General features: G+C 37.5%; 1 protein-coding gene across 2 annotated transcripts in view; it reads left to right on the forward strand.

Annotated features, from left to right (window-relative positions):
* The first annotated feature begins 1,453 nt into the window (after window positions 1-1,453).
* Window positions 1,454-19,385, forward strand: part of STX2 (syntaxin 2) — a 40,603-nt gene continuing 22,671 nt past the window's right edge. The window contains exons 1-3 of one of the 2 annotated variants that reach the window (XM_073312754.1): window positions 1,454-1,698; window positions 9,729-9,803; window positions 12,731-12,830. In XM_073312754.1, the coding sequence (XP_073168855.1) occupies window positions 1,669-1,698; window positions 9,729-9,803; window positions 12,731-12,830 (205 nt within the window). In that variant the 5' untranslated portion in view covers window positions 1,454-1,668. The remainder of the gene's footprint in view (window positions 1,699-9,728; window positions 9,804-12,730; window positions 12,831-19,385) is intronic. The other variant, XM_073312755.1, reaches the window with a different exon arrangement.

Below are 19,385 nucleotides of genomic sequence, written 5' to 3' on the forward strand. Positions count from 1 at the left end.
GAAATAATTTCATTGTCCATATGTCTCTTTAAAGTTTGTTATAAAAATGGATAAATTACCATATGTTAATCCATGCAGTTAATTACCAGTGATGTTTAAGAAACAGAAGGTTACATCAAAAGCCTATTGTTCACCCAGGACTGCATGGTCAAGAGGCTGCTAGAAAACTGTATAAAAGGCTTGTGGGACCTGATCCTTTCATCTCAGATGTGCTTGATGCTTTATGTAGGGGAAGCTTGAGTCGTAAGACTGAGATCTCCATTCCCACCTGGATCACCCTGAATATGAACATTGGACTATAACGTATGAACCAATTCTGAAATGATTCTTTTACAAAGCTCACCATCTCTACTATAAAACCTATCTCAGAATGGTACTCATGTCTGTATGTATGCTGATCTTTTAACCAATACTCTTTTCTTATTAACTAAAAATATTATTTAAAAAGAATTGGCTATAAGCATGTATTTGTGTAAGATCTGAAATATTCATTAACTTGGGAGGTAATAAGAAAAGGAGTACTTGTGGCACCTTAGAGACTAACAAATTTATTTGAGCATACGCTTTTGTGAGCTACAGCTCACTTCATAAATTGGTTAGTCTCTAAGGTGCCACAAGTACTCCTTTTCTTTTTGCGAATACAGACTAACACGGCTGTTACTCTGAAACTTGGGAGGTAATGTATACAATCCTTTGGGATTGGTAAAACTTTCTTAGATGATGAATAAGATTTTCAGTATCCTCATCATATTTGACTTGGGTGTCTGGGTGGAGGCCTAAGGCTGGATTGCTTTAAGGGAACTGTGGTTTGGTGTCTGGGTAACCAGTAAGGTATTATAAAAGCTGTTTTGAGGCTAGCTTGGTGAATCTAAGTACTGGAAGGACCACCAGCTTTGGGAATTGTCTGCCCCATTCTGTGCAGATTGTCCTAATTAAGTAACCTCAGTGTGGCTCCCCGGCAACCCCAGTCATAGCAGCTATTGCCTTCCATGTCTGGAGCAAATTTGAAGCAATTTCACAGTCTTAGATTCTGCTTTATCTCCCCTGAAGAGGTGGTGAAAGTGCAACGAAGACTGATTGTCTGAGCCATGAAGCGTTTTGCTATCCCTAAGATAAAGCTCTCTTCCTGTAAGAATGCATGTTACATTTCATTGATACCTCAGGGGGAGAAAATGAGGTGTAATTAGCCGGAGCTCTCCAAGTCCCTGATTCTGCTCCCCTTGGCAAAACCCCCACTTTTTTCAGTGGCGCACACAGACCTCCAATCCAAAGACATTCAGTGCCAAAGCTGGGTCTAGAACCCAGGAGTCCTGCTTCAACCAGCTCTTGGTCATGCTGCCCTTTACCTGCTGATGTCACCCTCTGCGCTGGGAAGCTAATATTTGCATAGCTCCGCCCCCACCTCTGCACAGCCCTCCTTACAGCGGGTGGTCCTGGCGCTTCCCCCCACAGCTGTGATTGAGTCAGCAGCGCGGAGCATGCGCAGAGCGGGTTTGGGCTGGGGTGGTTGCCTTGGCAGCAGGCATAGGAAGAGGGGGATTTGAGCCACCGACGGTGTGGGGGGAGGCGGCGCGGCCCGTCCGCTGAGCCCTGCCGAGCAGGAGGCAGGAGGCGGCGGCCAACGAGTAACGGTGTGAAGCGCGGGCGAGGCGCCGAGCGGCTGCGGGAATGAGGGACCGGCTGGCTGAGCTGACAGCGGTGAGGGGGCTGGCTCGGGGACCGGGGACCGGGCCGGGGTGCGGGGCAGGCCGGGAGGGGTAGCGGGCGGAGGGGGTGCTGGAGGGGACAAAAAGCAGCGAGTCAGGGACAGCGATGGCAGGGGTTCCGTGGGGAGGGCTTGGCGGTCAGAGATGGGGACCTTCGCGAGCCTCTCTGCTAAGATCCGCTTAGGCAACGCCCCAGACACGTCCCTGGAGGCAGCGAGGTCGCTGAGCCGCTCCAGGCTCCTTTCCAGCTCTCGTCTCTGGGAGGAGGAGGAGGCGGGATATCCACTCTTGAGAGATGGGGAGACGTTGCGAAAGCTCTTGGGGCTCCTCGTACAAACTTCAAATCCTGTGGGGTTTTTTTGAGGTGGTGGTGAAGACCCTCTCCCATACCCAAATGTTAATATTTGAGTGACAGAGGAAACGGGTCATAATTTTTGTGTGCTTGAATTATCTACCGTGAGATAGTAAATGCAAGAGTGAAATGAAGGGCTTTGTCTCTTTTTCTTTGTTTGTTTTAAGTTATCCCATTAAGAAATAAGATGTCTAAGTCAGCTGTATGTTTTGTATATATTTACAAAGTGGTAGTTCAGTATGTTTCTGTATTCTTTTCCTTCCTCTCATTCTTATCCTGAAAAGAAGAGAGGAAGGAGTTTGGGGAGAATGCCTTTTGTTTGACTTCAGCAGGATATGGTTCCAACAAAATAAGAATGTTTTGATTATATTTCAGAAGGGGGAAAATGGAGAATGCACATCAAATGGAGTTTCTGTAATCAGTCAGGGCTCCAGGTGTGTACAGGAGTTCACTTATGCCAAGTTGCTTGCAGGACTGGGTACCAGTTGACTTAAAAATAATGTATTCTGGAATAGAAAAAACTCAGCTATTGAAATTGTGCTTGTAAATAGAATAAGTAGTCTCTTTCCTCAATTCTCTGTACGGGTGGGAGGCCTTTTGGAATGCTTATTACATAATCTTAACCAGAAAAGACTGTGTGTCAGGATTGTCTTTGTCCTAATGAAAAGTGTATTTTTTTCAGGCGATTTTCTTCTTCCTCCAGTCTCTCTCTCTCTCTCTCTCTCCTTTTTTTTTTTTAACTCTAAACCTCCATTCTACAGATTATATGGTGTCAAATTATAATATAGTGCACACTTTTAAAAGGGGGCAGGGAGAGAAGAAAGCAGCAACAATCTGAATTAGATCTGTGATGCTTAGCATATTCAAAGCCCAGTCTGACGGGGAATGGGAGGGGAAGTAACAATGTTGTTTTCATTTAGAACAGAGTTAACTTTGACATTTAATTTAAAAAAAAATGCTATCCATTTGTAGTAGTTTGTAGGTTAGCATCTAGTAATGCTTCACTCAAAGACACATGAAACAGGTATGACACTTATGTAATTATGACTTTAGAGTAAACACTATGTGTAGTAGTAAAATACTTCATACTTGCCTTAGTGTAACTCAAGTGCAGTCTGTAAAATTCATTTTAAAATCCCAAGGTGCTTGTTATGGATTGACCTGCATACAATTTTTCAGTGTTTCAACACTTATTTTAGTCCGAAGAGGAAAAACCATCAAAACCCAAACTTTATCACTTAAAAATGTGTAGCTTTACTTTCTGAGACACATGTAAAACAGAACACATGCTGGATGATATCATGTAGGCTAAATTAACTTCAAGAGAAAACTTGGACAACCAAGTCATCACCCTCTCATCTCCCCAAAATTTTCCTCACTGTAATATCACAAATGACAAGTTTTTGCTAATATTAATGAGTGTCTTCATCACTACATCAGCTTTTTTGTCAGAGTGCATTTCTGCTTTTTTTCAAGCACAGAAATGATGGGTTTGGTTTTTTGGTTTTGGTTTTTTAAATCTCCACCGGGAGAAATCGTGGGAGCTATATGAATGTTGTTACCTATGTTTTTAAGCCTGTCTTTGTTTTAATATAGCTTCATTGCATTTTGATTTCAATAAATATTTTAACTGAAGTGTAATAGGATTATATTGTGTAGTTTTTAAACAGTAACCTGCCAAAGCCTGGGGAACCTTCAGGAATCACTTAGCATTCCTACATGAGGGAAAGGAGTTTGTTTATAAATAAGCAAATTATCAATTTAGTGTAAAATAGTCTGTTTCCCACTGCCAATGTGCTTGATATGCTGCATAAATAATTTAAGATGTCATGGTGTTCTATCCAGTCTACATTAATACATTTAGTGAAAGTACTTCAACCACCTTGGGAAAGCTTCTATCCTAGATTCTCTGTAATTAAATTTAGGACTTCTAATTTTTGGTTGCTCTTTAAATATTACTGAGAGCAAATGTTCTACTTTTGTCAACTATAATATTAAGTTATTTATGGGGGTCGTGGTTTTTTAAATAGATAGTACATTAATTTGATACGGTTAACAAGTATTTCCCTATTGGTAAGTCTGGTCTCTAGACAAATAAAATTATGGAATTTTTGGATAGGATGGCGACACTAGCTAAAACAGTTCCTAAAGCGGAACAAATGTGAAAAGAGCAACTGGAACATTCAGATATGAATGTACATAGTTTTCCCTCATTGTATTGAGGAATACCCAGTAGTCACACATGTCCTTCCAGAGGAAAACGGTCCTGGATGCGTTTGTTGTTTTTTGTGGGGGGTTATGTCTTATTTCTCTTGTATGGATATTTCCAAATTATTCTTGGCAGTTTTGTAATGTCTGCTCTGTGGATGGTTAAAACTGAAAATGATCTTTTTTTGCATCCCAGGAAAGAATTGAACTGCACTGGAACTCAAGTCCAAAGCTTTGTGTTAAATATCTTTAACCCTAATCCAGTTCAGTCTTGGATTCCTTCTACCTGCCCCACCAAAGGAATAGTAATATATTTTAGAAATCTTGTATTTTTATAGTCTGTATTAAAATAACAAGCTCAGAATACACATGCAATATAAAGGTTTAAAATCCAACGACCGTTTAATAATCTGTTCAATAAAATGTGCAAACCTTTTTCTTTCTATTTTAAAAAGTCACTCTAAAAAGTCTAGATATAAACCTTCCTTTTTTTTAAGGAAGCTAAATGTTTGGTGTATTTTTTCTCAATTTGGTGTAAAGCTTACCATCCTATTATCTGTCATGTCTGCTTTGAGCTTTGTTTGCATCATGTTAAATGCATCCTGCCATCTTCGTAAACCTACCCTGTGTCTTTTTCTTTATCAGTGTAACTGATGCCTTTGGGAAATACATTTTTATTTATTTATCGTGCTTTAGTTTTAAAATATAAAGGGATTGTAACTTGGTGAACAGAACTGAAGATATTGATAGTTTCTTAATACAATGCATCTTAAATGTACATGAAGCAATTTATGTTAACTAATGACTGGTAAAATATGTTTGGGAGTATGGGGCTGGGGGGAGAGAAGAAATGAACTACAAATCCCTGGAATACTGTGGATCAGTGCTTTTTGGGGAATCTGACTCTCAGTGTTTCATGTGGTGTGTTTGAAGAAATGCTTTAATTGTTGAAATTTGCAGGCAGAAATTGATATTAATGAAAACTTAGAGTTGAGAAATCAAGTATAAATATTAAATAAAAATATATTTTACAGTCTTACATTAAGATACACTACAATGTATATATAATATGTAAGCAATTACATATGTTAACAGAAGTTTATTTAGGTTGCAAAGTCAAGGCACTTGAAAGATAGGAAGTGCCAGTTTTATGGTTGCCTATGCAACCTCTCTTCTGCTCCCTTGTGTGCTCGTCCTATGTACTGAGAGAGGCATGGGTGTTAGGATAAAAATAGTTTGTGTTCATGTAATGACTAGCCTGTATATTGCACAAGGTTGTTGAATTAAGGTTGGATGGGCAACCACAAATCTAGCACTTAAATCTTTCTAGTGTTTGATTTTTGCAACCTAAATAGCTTTCTTTTTAATGTAGGTTTTTAGTATGCAGCTTCCCTATGCTTTTTAAAGGGGGGGAAGTTTTTTTTTTTTTTAAATTGCATATATATAATAGAACTTTGTATTGTAGCTCCTGGCCCATGTGGTGCCACAGAAGGTTAAGGAGAATGGGAGCCATGGCCTTGTGCCTGACCGTGAGGAAACTTAGTTTATCTCTTTCTTTCCTCTCCCTTCCCCAGCTTATAGTTATTCCAGGAGCTCCCAGGTGATCCTGTGCTTACTTTCCTGCCATTCATCTCTCTGAGATAAACAGTTCCTATATGGTAAAAGTCCATATTGGGAATTAAACTGTGTATGAAACAATTCATGTTAATTGATTTAAACATAGTTTGATCCAATTCACTCTCTGTCCAAGCTGTTTAACTTGCACTAGTCTGAACCAGCCTTAAACCATGTATGTGGTGATGTTTTTCATGTTCTAAAATACAGATTCAGTAAATGGGTCCTAGCCCAGAGTTAAAAGGGCCAACAGCCTCAAGTATTTTTAATGGGAGCAGTGGATCTAGCATAAATAGGCAGAGGACATCATTATCCATGATTATCAAGCTGGAATTTTACAGGACTGCTATTTTAATGCACAGTACTCTTAAAGAAGAGAGAATTAAAAGTGAGCAGTGAGTAACTGATGTGGACACAGTGGCAAAATGAGAACACCCATATGCATGCAATTAAGCACTAGGCCTCAACTTTCGTTAAACTTTAACACTGTGGAGGGGTTGCTACTTGCCATCTCCCTTACTCTCCTGTACTAGGCATTTAATTGGTTACAGTGCAGGGGTCACAGGTTTCTTTACCATAAACCCCATAACTTGCATCAGTGTTACAGGGCTCTTTATTATATAATCCATAACTGGGTTAGTCTCCTCAGAGTAGCCACCAGTACTCAGCTCTCTCTGAGGCCTAGCTCTCTCCTGCTGCAAGGGGGAAATTTCAGATTTAAATATCTGAAACTGAAATTTACTATTTTTAAAATCTGCTGATCTTGAATTTAACCAAAATGGACCGTGAATTTAGTAGGACCCTACCTATAACACAGTTATTAATAAATTAGCTTAGTTGCACCCTAACTTCAGCTATAGTCTTTGCACAAGATTTCAATGAGTCTTAACTAAATGGAAAGTTTAAAGATAGTTTATTCCATTATTAAGATCCTTCAGATGCTAAATTTCTTAAATGATCCAGTTTTAACATATAAACAGGCTTTTTTATAAATTTTCAGAAAATTTATTTTATACTCAGTAATTTTGAGGAGAATATGCTGTGTTTTTCATACTAACAGGTTGAATCCTTGTTTCAAGGGCAAAATGGAACACAACCTCGACCTTAACTATGGAGACAGAGCTAGTGCCTTTATAATAATATGATCTCGCCCCTGGATAGAGTTGGTGTTGTAGACAGGCCTCTTTTGTGGAGGGAGGATAACAAAAACTGTAGGTTTCTGCTCATTTTAATTTGGACATTATAGCTCCCCTTGAACGTAGAAATTGGATTGCTTATGATGCTAGCATAGGCATTGGGCTCAGGTGGCTTCTCAGAATTTGTGGGGAGAAAGAACCATAGTAGAAATACAAATATTAACTTTCATTTATCATTTGTGACACTATTACAGTAAAAGCTTTGTTATCCAGCATGTTGGGGGAATAGGGGTGCCAGTTAGTCAAAAATTCCAGTTAACTAACAGTTATTCATTTTATTGTATTCCATTGGAAAGTATACACTATAAAAAGTATACAGCTACTCACCAATCCAGTAGTAGTCCTGCACTGCCAAGTGATTGGTTTCTTGAAGCACTTAGGTGTACTGTATACAGGTAAAGTTTTCTATACAGTAGGTTATCTTATGACACTACATATTACTATGAGCAGCACATGGAGTACACCCAGATCACTAAAAATACACTTAACAGTAAAACTGTACTGAACATAATTTAATCTTTCTTTTATGATTCAGAAGGCACTTCAGGATCGTGCTGTGCCTCAGGGTCATCATTATCAACATCAATTATCACTGTAGATGTAGAAGGTGTAGGAGATTGGGCTGAATCTGTAATGACCCTATGACACAACCTGGATGCTGCTTTTTTGAATAAATCCCTGATAGCAGCTTGCTTGTCTTCTGCCTCTTTTGCATAAAAGTACAGTGCAGAATGTGGAATTGCATAACCTCCTGGGCAATATACTAGTCCCGATTACTAGATTGAAGATTTCTATTGGGAGATATCAAAAATGCCAGTTAATAGAGCTTTCTGGTTGATAAAGTGCCAGATAACACAGCTTTTACTATAATGTTTTAGTCCTTATGTGGAATAAGATATTTATCTTTTAACATACGTGATAAAGCAGTGATGGAAAGATATAGTAGATCTTGTTGTCATCAGTGGGTGTAGGCCTCATTGGACACTGTGTGTAACGTTAAAATTGTTTTTTATAGAAAACTTTATAATACACGAACAGTCTTGGATGGGCACAGTGAACACATCTGAATCAATGTAGGATGTCAGTTCTGAATGGAGCACCCAAGAACTAAAGGTAGTAGGCAGAGGTTGACACCATTTTCTTCTATTGGCTAAGGTGTTCTTGGACAGAGATTTGATTGACTAGTTGATGGAGAAGGCAGTTACATCATTTTTGGTACATGATTTTGTGAGAATAGTTGACACGCCCTCATATCTGGAAATTAGTGAAGTAGGCTGTTATCCTACCTGATGTGAATGGCCTTCTCAGGTGAAAATATCTTCAGTGCTTATGTCAGTCCACTAGTATCTTTGTAAAATGTGGGTTATGATACAGAAACTGCAACTTTTTGGTGGGTGGTTTTGTTTTGGTAGTGGTGGTGGTTTTGAATCCTAAAATCTGTAAAATCCACAGTAGGTTTTCTTTTTGGTCTGAGGTATTTTGTGTAAAGGGAAAAAAATACTCTAGCTTTTGAAATTTTGTACTGGTCAGATGTAGTTTTCCCCAATGTGTCTACTTGTTTATCTTTTAGATTACGAGCCCCTTTGTAGCGGAAACTGTGCTCTTAAATGTTTGAAAAGCACTTAGCACATAATGGGTGATATTACACATAGACTTCTTCCATGTTCTTATGTATTTATTAGATAGGACAATAAATTTGACAGTAGTGCATAGTGGATCCCTATGATATATCTTCTAGTGCTTTGCTTTGTCTGTTTATACATATCTCAAGGATTCAGGATTTTGCTAATTCCTATGGGAGACTCTTCCATAGTTTTTATAATTATCATTAGGATTTTTTTCCTTACTAAACTTTACTTGATTTCATCCTATTATTCTTCATTTTAATCCATTGTACTATCTACATTTCCTGGGTGTTTACAACTTTCAAATATAATATCTGAGGAGTTGTCTTTTTTTCCTATCACTGGTTAGCTGTCACTTAGCCAGCCTATCTCATACATATTTAAGGTGTAATATAGACCCAAATCCTGCAAACATTTACATACATACTTAACTTTCCTGTTTTCACTGAGAATATTCACAGTAGTAGTTTAGCATATGCATAAATGTTTGCAGGATTTGGGCCATAGTAACATTTTTTTCCAGTGACTTCTAACTTTGGGAATGTTTTCTGTTGAGGAAGGGAAAAAGAGAAAAATATAATATAAAAGTCAAATATTTGATTTTTATATTATGATTTTAGCCTGAACACTAAGAATTGTTTAATTGGGGAAGTATATTGAACTGTAACTATACAAGAGAGCTTTTGATGTATAACTATTTCCCCAATGTGTCTGTGTTGCAGCAAAAGCTGTTGCATTTCTACTTGCCCATGAATCATAAGTATGGCAGAGGAAACATTAGCTTATATTGCTCATGTTGACTGCTTATATTGCTCATGTTTACTGCTAATGTTGGCTGCTATGGTGAAGATTTAGAATGGAAAGTGTAAATGGAAAGAGGGCAAAGCGGTAGTACTTAGTCATAGCTTTGTTGCTATGCCTATTTAACTAGAAGTAATCAGTTGTTTAATTCTGCTTCAGAACATGTCCCTGTGCTTCATTTTGTAGGCGTGCTCAAATTAAATCACTTTTTTGTTTTGTTTTACAGTGTAAAAAAAATGAAGATGGAGAGACAACTGTTGTTGTTGAAAAAGATCATTTTATGGAGGATTTCTTCCAGCAGGTAAAATGAAACAAGGGGCAGATAATTTTCTCCAACACTTAACAGTTTAAAATATGTGTAATAGTCTTAGTAATGGTTTTTCTCTTACTATTCAACTTTTTTTAAAAAGCGTTTTTAATACCATATTCTGTAAATTATTCCTGTTTCCTTCTGATTCGAAATAAACTAAGCCTTACTTTTTGTTATATCAGCCAACTTTGTCAGTTCAGGAGGGAAAAGCTGAGGCATCATAATATAAAGAAAATGTGGATTATATAAAAATAATACTGCAGAAATTATAGCGTATAACCATGATGGCTAAAATCACTATACAAAACCAAACAAATAGCAAAACTGAGAGTACTATTTGCCAATATATTGCAGGACTTCCTACTAAAATCACTCTAGCACAACTTCCCTCTAGGAATGTAAAGTAGAAACATAGCTACGTTCTCACCAGTCTTACTTTAGTGTATAGTGTCAAACACATATACTTAGCAGGTACTTCAGGTAGATCATATAACTAAGTGAAGCTTTGCGTTGTTATAGATGGATGGAAGCTCTCATGTGGTAGTTAGGTATTTGATTTATTTTAAGAAGTGCTGCTCTGTGCTAGAGCAAAAAGGTTGTAGTAAAAATGTGAACAGATACTATAGAGCAAGAGATCTTTCAGCAAGAAAATCATATGTATGTTCAGGATTATGTTTTAATCATGTTCAAAGAAATTGCATAATATACGGGGGGACATTACTTTTTTCAAAATTAACTTAATTCATGCTTAACTGGGGAAGAAGGTTAAATTTTACAATTCTAGATTCTAAGGACCTCACCCCTTCTTGTCACCTGTCTAAATGGGCCATCTTGATTATCACTACAAAAGTTTTTTTTTCTCCTGCTGATAATAGCTCATCTTAATTAGCCTCTTACAGTTTGTATGGCAACATCCACCTTCTCTGTATGTGTGTATAATTATAACTTCTTACTGTATGTTCCATTCTGTGCATCCGACGAAGTGGTCTCTAGCCCACGAAAGCTTATGCTCTAATAAATTTGTTAGTCTCTAAGGTGCCACAAGTACTACTGTTCTTTTTGCAGATGCAAACTAACGTGGCTGCTACTCTGAAACCTATCTTAATGCACTAACTTATTAAAACAACAACAAACGTAACCAAAAAAAGCAAGATTTTATGGTCTCCAATAGGCTTAGCCTTAAACTTATGCCTAATTACAAAAACAAGTACCTTAACTACATTATTTTAATTCAGAAAAATGTGAAACAATGAAATGAAGTTCTCAAAAATGAAAGAATAATTACCACCTTCTTTAGCAATATTATATTGGCATTCAAACCTAAACAGTTATAAAAGAAAAATGAAATTAAACAAATGAAACAAACACATAGCAACTACAAAAGAAAGGCAGCAAGCCAACGCTTCAAGGATCTTGCTTTTTATTATCACTTTTTTTTCTTTATCAGCTTCAACTACTTCATCTATATCAGGGGTCTCAAACTCAATTTACCTTAGGTCCAGTGCCAGTCTTCAAATCCTCCCAGCGGGTCGATGGTGTTCACGCCACCTCTCAGCCCATTTCCCACTCTTTTCCGTCGCTCCCTTGGCCTCATGCTGCTCCAGCTGACTCTGCCCAGCGACTAGTGACGGCTGTCTCCATGGCTGACTCGGCCCAGCGACTAGTGATGATATCTGTCCCGCTCCCCAGCCAGTGGGAGCTGTGGGGGGCTGTGCCTGCAGCAGACAGCTGGCAGCGTGGCTGCCTGGGTCTCTCCTTCACAGCTTGGCGGGCAACAGCAGGGATAGGGAACTGCTTGAGGGAGCTGAGCCACCCCAGGTGAATGACATGTTGCCACGTGCAACCACTGGGAGGGTCACAGGAGCAGCAGGATGCAGCAACGTTGGAGGGAGGGGCATGTGAATCTCTCCTGCCCCCCCTCCCCCTTCGGCTGGCAGCCATGAGGACTAGATGAAATAATTTTTTAAAAACTTTCTGTGAGCCACAGTGGGGAGGTTCTTGGGCTGCAGATGGCCTGTTGGCCGGCACTTAGAGACCCCTGGTTTAAAACATGCTTAAGGTTAAGGATATGATTGAGTGCTGATCTGAAAAGGAAAGATTTTCTGAACTGGTGTTTCAAATGGTTCCTCAGGTTAAGTCAACTCACCACTAAGTCCCTGAGGTTCCCATGACTTTAATGTACACTGTAAAAGAGAGATCTTTGAAATAGTCAGTCTATTCACAATACAAAAATTCCAACCCAAAATACATAAGTCAAATTTGTTTGGTAGAAACTTCCTTTACTATATCTTGCCTTCGGTTTCAGGTATGTAGGAATTTTCATGCCGGCAGTGACAAAGTATTCTGTTTTAAGCAATTACTAATGCCAGATGCTTCAGAGGAATATTGTGCAATATTGGTGTGGGGGGTTGGAAAGATTCTTCCTGACCCTGCCTACTGATCTTAATGTTAAGCATGTAGTTTTTTTAACCTTAAATTATTTATATTATCTGTGTTAAAATACTGACAGAACCTGGTCTGTATTTGAAAAAAGGGATTTCCCTTCTCTATATTGGGAATCCATAAATGGATGTACCCTCAGTCTGGGAAAGACACAAATCATGACTGATTGCTCCTTAGATGTAGAAGGTTCTTTGCGTTTTCTCATGGTCTGCATTGTTGGCCCATCAGCATTTGTCCCTGGTATTCAAATCTGAATAACGTTGGTTTGTAATGTAAGAATCTACAATACTGATATTTTTCTTTTGACCGTCATATAGTTTTACGGTATGGCATTTCCTTCCTTTAGACAATCCTAATGACTAGTTATCCTTTCACTCCTTTTGATTTTAAGCATTTCTGATGCATTTCTTCTTCCTAATCTGTTGGCAATAAATTTTTTCTAGCATCTTCATTGCCACATTTTTCTTTCCCTGTAGGTTGAGGAACTCAGAAACAGTATAGCAAAAATAGCACAAAATGTGGAAGAAGTTAAAAAGAAACACAGCATTATCTTGTCTGCATCAAATCCTGAAGGCAGTAAGTATTTTACTTTTTTAGGTATTTAATATGTATGGATAGTGATCCTGAATGAGTACTCTTAATGGCTATGCGGTCATATTAATTGAAAATAGAACTTTTCAGTAGGAGTGAATATTGCAAAATTTATGAAATGTGGTACTTTTTTTTATGCCTCAGATATAAAATAAATTGAAATCGCCCATTTCAGCTTTAAGATCACATTTAAAAGAGGGAATGTCTTCAAAACATTGTTTCCATAATGCTCCAAGAAGCCAGTCTAAAACTTAACCTGATCAATTTTCTAAAAATAACTCAAAGACAACATCTCTTTTCTGTCTGAAAGTGTCTCACATCTCAAGTAAATGACACATTGTTGGAATTGTGAGACTGATTACTCCTTCCTCCATTTTCCAATAATGAGAACCTACTGTCCCACTTAAGCTACTTTACTGTTCTGCAGTAATGGTGAAGTCCCAGATCAGGAGCACCAACTTGGGAAGTAGTAGCCCTCAGCTTAGAGACAAAGGTGCACTTTCAAAACAAAGAACGTTGTCTCCAGTGAAAGCTGCCCACCACCTTGACCTCATCTATCAAAGGAACACATTTACCAGGTATATTGAAGGTGGGCCTTAGGGAAAGAGATATTTGTGATGCTGAGAGCAAAATAAACCACAGGATAAAACATAAATAATATTGTAAATATAAGTATTCATTATCTAGAGGATAGTAAGACTACTAAAATTATATACTTTTGGATGTGAGTAGAAGAGTTTATAAGCTAATTTCTTTCCATTCACTAGTAGGCTTTTTCTACCAACTGGTATTCTGTTCTAAATTTTCTTTTGGTCACAGTTCTGTTTTCCCCCTTTCTTTATTTTGAAATGAATTAGTATGAATTCATGATGGCGGGGAGAGAAAGGGTTTTATTTAAACATGGAATCTTTTGTTTGTTTTTTAAATTTAAACTTGATGGGGAAGGGCTCTGTTCACATCATCATGTAATGAATCTTCAAAACTGGTTGCCACTAAATAACTGTTTAAACCTCCTCATATTGGTTTTCTAAGAAATCACAGTGATATTTACTCCATTAGTCTGGAACCAGTACAAACACATAGCTTAGAGGCAGCCCTTACCCCTAAGAACTTGAACTCTAATTTAAGGCGAGAGTCAAGAAATGGGTTTGAACAAACTCTTGGAATGTTTGGAGGCAGGAGAATGCAGAAAAGCGTGACAGGTGCACATAATTACATAAACTGGCAATGTACATGGTTGGCAGGCTTCAAGATAAAGACTTTTTAGAAGATATGTAAATAAGATGGGCACAGTTCTTGGATCATACTGAGCTGTATTTGACTTAAGAATCAAGGTGGGGGATGGGTGCAAAGCTACATTTAAGAGGTGGCAGGGGCCTGAATTAACTCCAGGTTGAATTTAGACCAGACCCACGGTTGCACCTAGCTGCATTGTCCCCGTTGATGGCCATTCTGACAGCTGGGGATCACTGAAGCACTCTGGTCACACTCCTTATTCCAATGGCTGTAGGGGTGGTATAGGGTTGGATATGCCACTTGAGGATTTACTCTATACTGGGGGAATCCTTAGTTGGCCTCTTAGACCAGCTTTACAGTCCCTTTGCACTGTCAGTAGCCCAAATGGGTCTTACGGGACCTGATAATTGGCCCAAAATAGTCATATTGGTAATCCCTATCTTAAATTTGTTTTGAAGCTTCCTTTGGTCAAGTTTGTAACGCTCTCTTTTTAATGGACGAAAGGATCAGATGTACATAATTTCAGTATCACTGCCTATATGCATGTTTTGCATTTGTAGTTGTGTACACAAACTACTTTTCAGTGGTGAAGAATTACTGTTTTGCCCATTTGTGAATCCTTAATCTTTTGAAACTTTGTTTTCAACCTGAATATTTACAATAACGTCTGTGTATTTATTACAAAGAAAATTATACCGCATAAGACACTGCTTTCATTTGAATGGTACTGATAACGTTTACTTTCACTCAATGTTTCTCTCATACACTTACTGTAATTATTGAAGTGTTATTAATAGCTAGATACTGTTTTCACATGCAGGAGTCAATGTGCGGTCATTGGTGAGAAATAGCCTTTAAAATATAAAATTACCTTCAGAATCAGTGGAAGATGCTGACATAGAACAAGCTTTGAGAAACTAGTTAAAACTGTAATACTGCATATTTTTTGAAAAGCTGCTTAGTTACAACACAGTTGCCTAAAACATCACTTTTATGCATTCTAGGTTTAAAAAAAAAACCTCACTTTTCACGCCTTTTTGCGAGTTCAGCATTATTGACCAAGTTTCCAAAGTGCTCAAGTGACTTAGCACAAGTCTTGCTAACTTTCAGTGGGGCTTGTGCTCTCAAGTAATTTACGCTCCTTTGAAAATCTCACCCTTAAATGTCTCTAATGGTATTATTCATAAGCTAATTATAGCTGCCTGTGCTTAGATTCACTGTAGAGGCTTAGCTAAATCTCTCCTTATTAGGCTGTATACAGTATTCTCAAGTGAAAAATGGACAGTGCCTGGTACAGTGATGTGATTAGGGGGAAAACAATGAATCAGTGATAGACGGAAGTATAGAATGAACTATTTATAAGAAAAAAAAAAACCTACTTGAAAATTTCCCTTAATTAAAAACTCAGTGCACTTTAAGTTGTTGAACTTTAAATTTGGACCAAAAAGTAAATCCTACTTTAAAAAAAGTAACCTTCTTAATGAACTAGATTTGAATTGCTGTGATTTGATTTGGTTAGCGAGTTTTTTCGTGAAGTATCCCAAGCTTAAAGACCTTCCATGACAAACATAAACATAAAAAACACTAACCTGCTCCTAATGTGAAATCATATAGGCCCTTTAAAAAATATTGAAACTTAGAAGAAGGACTTTGAATTTGGACATCCAGGATCCTTCTTTGTGTGCCTTCGATTGAATCTCAATGCTGTGACATCATAAGTTTGAGCATACATAGCCCTCAGCTTTCTTGGTTATAAAATTACTATTTGAGTGATCAGTCTCGTTTAAAACAAAGTTTATCAGCAATATAATTTATTTCTATTGTTTGTTTGCCTTGTTAAAATAATTTTAGTGAAGATTATTTTCCCATTTGTCAGCACAAGCAACATATGAGAACTCAAAATATCCTTACTCATATGTGGATATTAATAGATTTAACCTCCTATAAATTTAATTTTGCCATAATATTAGTATTTTGTTTAGATGATATATGCACTAGTCTTGTGTCACACCCAAGGAATCTTTGCTTTTCTGTGTCTGCCTATGCCAACTGAATTTACTGTGTATGTAAAGATTCACAAAGCGTTTGTGTTTCCCTTTTGATTTTTCCCACAAACTGGTGGTTACCAGCAGCAGTGAATTTGCACAAATGCTGGAGCAATGATACGAAACTTATCTAAAATTTTCACTGTAGATGCAGATTTAGGGCTTGATTCATCTCTGCATTTCTCTTCTTTTAATCTGGTGTGACTTCACTGCTTTTATGGCAATGTAACTTCACTAAAACTGGAGTAATGCAGTGGTGACTCAGGCCCACAGCACGTAGTTGATGACAGCAAGAGGAAAGCAGAAAACTTGGTGGGTGGGGAATATAACTGGTTACTGTTACAGGAGGAGATACAACAAATAATTGCAAGTTACAAATTGGCTACTTCAGGGCCACAGCTGCTGGGTGAGGGCGGCTGTTTCTGTAAGATGGTGACCCTGTACTGAAAAGAGTTAGTAGGGACCAGGAAGTCACCAAGGAAAGCAGTCTTGGGTAAGGGACTGCTTTAATTTTGTTCCAATAACATTGCAGCTGTAGAAGATGGAAAAATAATTTTAAGTTAAAAATAAAAGCTAACTGGATTTTACATGAGCCACAAGTGCATGACAGAATAAAGAGTTCATTTATACTGGCCTGTGATGAAGCTGCTGTGTGAAAGGAGTATGTTTAACTTTTTTTATGATGGCGGTAACGTTTGGAAAAGCTGTGTGTTATGCCTAGAGGAAATGGGAAACTAAGGGAAGGGAAGGAAGTATGTGGAGAAAGCTGTATAATTTCAATGAAATAGTTTCCGAAAACACACAATAGTTTGCTCTAAGGGGAATATTTTTAAATTACCTTCTCTCCCCTCCCCCCCCCCCCGGTGTGAAAGACATGAGTTTAAATTTCAAATGTAAGAGGGGAGGAGGGAAAGAAGAATGATAAACTCAAGTTTGTGGGGGCTTAGTAGAAGGTAGTATCTCACTTACATAGCTATAAATACTTGTTTTTTTATCTTAAGAGCAGAATTTGCCTGATGGGTTTTAATCTTTAGCTCTGCATATGTATTGTTAATTTAGGATAAAAAGTTTTTTTTTTAAAATTTAAGATGTTACTGAACATTTCCAGAAATTTCTTTTAACGACTATTTGCAACCTGAAACATCAGTTAATTACTATCTCATCTGACCTGAACCTAGTTCTCCAGAAGAGAAATATGTTTATGGCCAACTTTATATGCTTTTACTTATGGAAATTACAGTACTCAGTGGTACAACTAAAACTTATTAAATTAAATTACACAGTAAAAGACAAGTAGCTAGCTTTATTATTTGAAAATCGTGAACAACATTACACTATATCTGGTAACTTGCATGTTTACTTTCTGTCCTTTGTTTTATTAAATTTGTCTTAGAATTATGCAAGAAACATATTTGCTTCTTTAATAGCTTTAATATGAATTCAAATGAATGTTCACATGGGGTACTACAAATTATATTATATATTACAAATAAGGTCTGTCTTCTGTTATGGGAATAGATACAAAAATATATATCACTTACAGTTGATAGAAATGTAAGTTACATGTGCACCTGGTATAAACTTCATGAGGTTGGGGAATTCCTTGTGTTTTCTTCTGATTTGTTTTCACTAGGTTTTCTCCAGACACTCTCTTGTTTTTTGTTTTTAAAAAAAGTTTTTTATATAACATAATTTTCTAATACCTTCCCCCTCCCTCTCTGGGTGCCTCTGAGGGACATCTCCTAAGGAAATATAAATGTTATACCACAATCGCAATTATTCAGTGTCAACTATATCTTTCTAAAGACTTTTAGTTTTGTAAGATTCCTTTATCTTCTAGTTACTCGTTTTCTAGATCATCCACATCTAGAGTTGCACGAAATGTTTTTGACAAATAGTAGAATTGGACAGGCCAAAAAAGAATGTTTAATAGCAGCTCGCTAAAGAATCAAAGCCTAACCGTAAGAATTATTTAAGTACATTAAAAATAGGAAGCTGCCAAATAACAAGTGGGGCCACTGGACGATTGAAGTGTTAAAGGAGCACTCGAAGATAAACCCCTTGCAGAGAAGCTAAATTAGTTCTTTGCATCGGGCTTCACTGCAGAGGATGTGAGGGAGAGTCTCACAACTGAACCATTCTTTTTAAGTGACAAATCTGAGGAACTGCCCCAATTTGAGGTGTCAGTGGAGAAGGTTTTGGAACAAATTAATAAATTAAACAATAATAAGTCACCAGAACCAGATGGTCTTCACCCAAGAGTACTGAAGGAACTTGCATATGAAATTGCAGAACTACTAGCTCATATGTAACCTATCGCTTAAATCAGCTTCTGTACCAGTTGACTGCAAGATAGCTAATGTGACAAGCAATTTTTTTAAAAGGCTCCAGAGGCAATCCGGGTAATTTACAGTCTGGTAAGACTAAATTTGAGTAGCAGGCAAATTAGTTGAAACTATAGTAAAAAACAGAATTATCGGGTACATAGATGAACATGATTTGATGGATAAGAGTCAGCACAGCTTTTGGAAAGGAAAATCATGCCTCACCAATCTATTCATCTTCTTTGAAGGGGTTAACAAACATATGGACATGTGTGGTCCAGTAAATATAGTGTAATTGGACTTTTCAGAAAGCCTTTGACAAGGTCCCTTAAGGCTCTTAAGCAGAGTAAACAGTCATGGGATAAGAGGGAAGGTCCTCTCATGTATCAGTAACTGGTTGAAAGACAGGAAACAAAGGATAGGAATAAATGGTCAGTTTCAGAATGGAGAGCAATAAATAGTGGTGTCCCCCAGGGATCTGTCTGTTACCGTGCTGTTCAATATATTCATAAATGATCTGGTAAAAGGGGTAAACAGTGAGGTGGCAAAATTTGCAGATGATACAAAATTACTCAAGATAGTTAAGTCCAAATGAGACTGCAAAGAGTTACAAAGGGATCTTGCAACATTGAGTGACTGGGCAATAAAATGGCAGATGAAATTTCATGTTGATAAATACACAAAATGCATATTGAAAAACATCCCAGCTATACATACAAAATGATATCTAAATTAGCTGTTACAACTCAAGAAAGAGATTTTCAAATCATTTTAGTTAATTCTGTGAAAACATCCGCTCAATGTGCAGCAAAAGTCAAAAAAGCTAACTGTTACGAACCATTAGGAAAGCTTTAGGTAATCAGACTTGGTACGCCTGCACCTTGAATAGTGCATGCAGTTCTAGTTGCCTCATTTCAAAAAAGATATATTAGAAA

Source organism: Lepidochelys kempii, chromosome 15, assembly GCF_965140265.1.
Source record: "Lepidochelys kempii isolate rLepKem1 chromosome 15, rLepKem1.hap2, whole genome shotgun sequence".
NCBI classification, from domain to species: Eukaryota; Metazoa; Chordata; order Testudines; family Cheloniidae; genus Lepidochelys; species Lepidochelys kempii.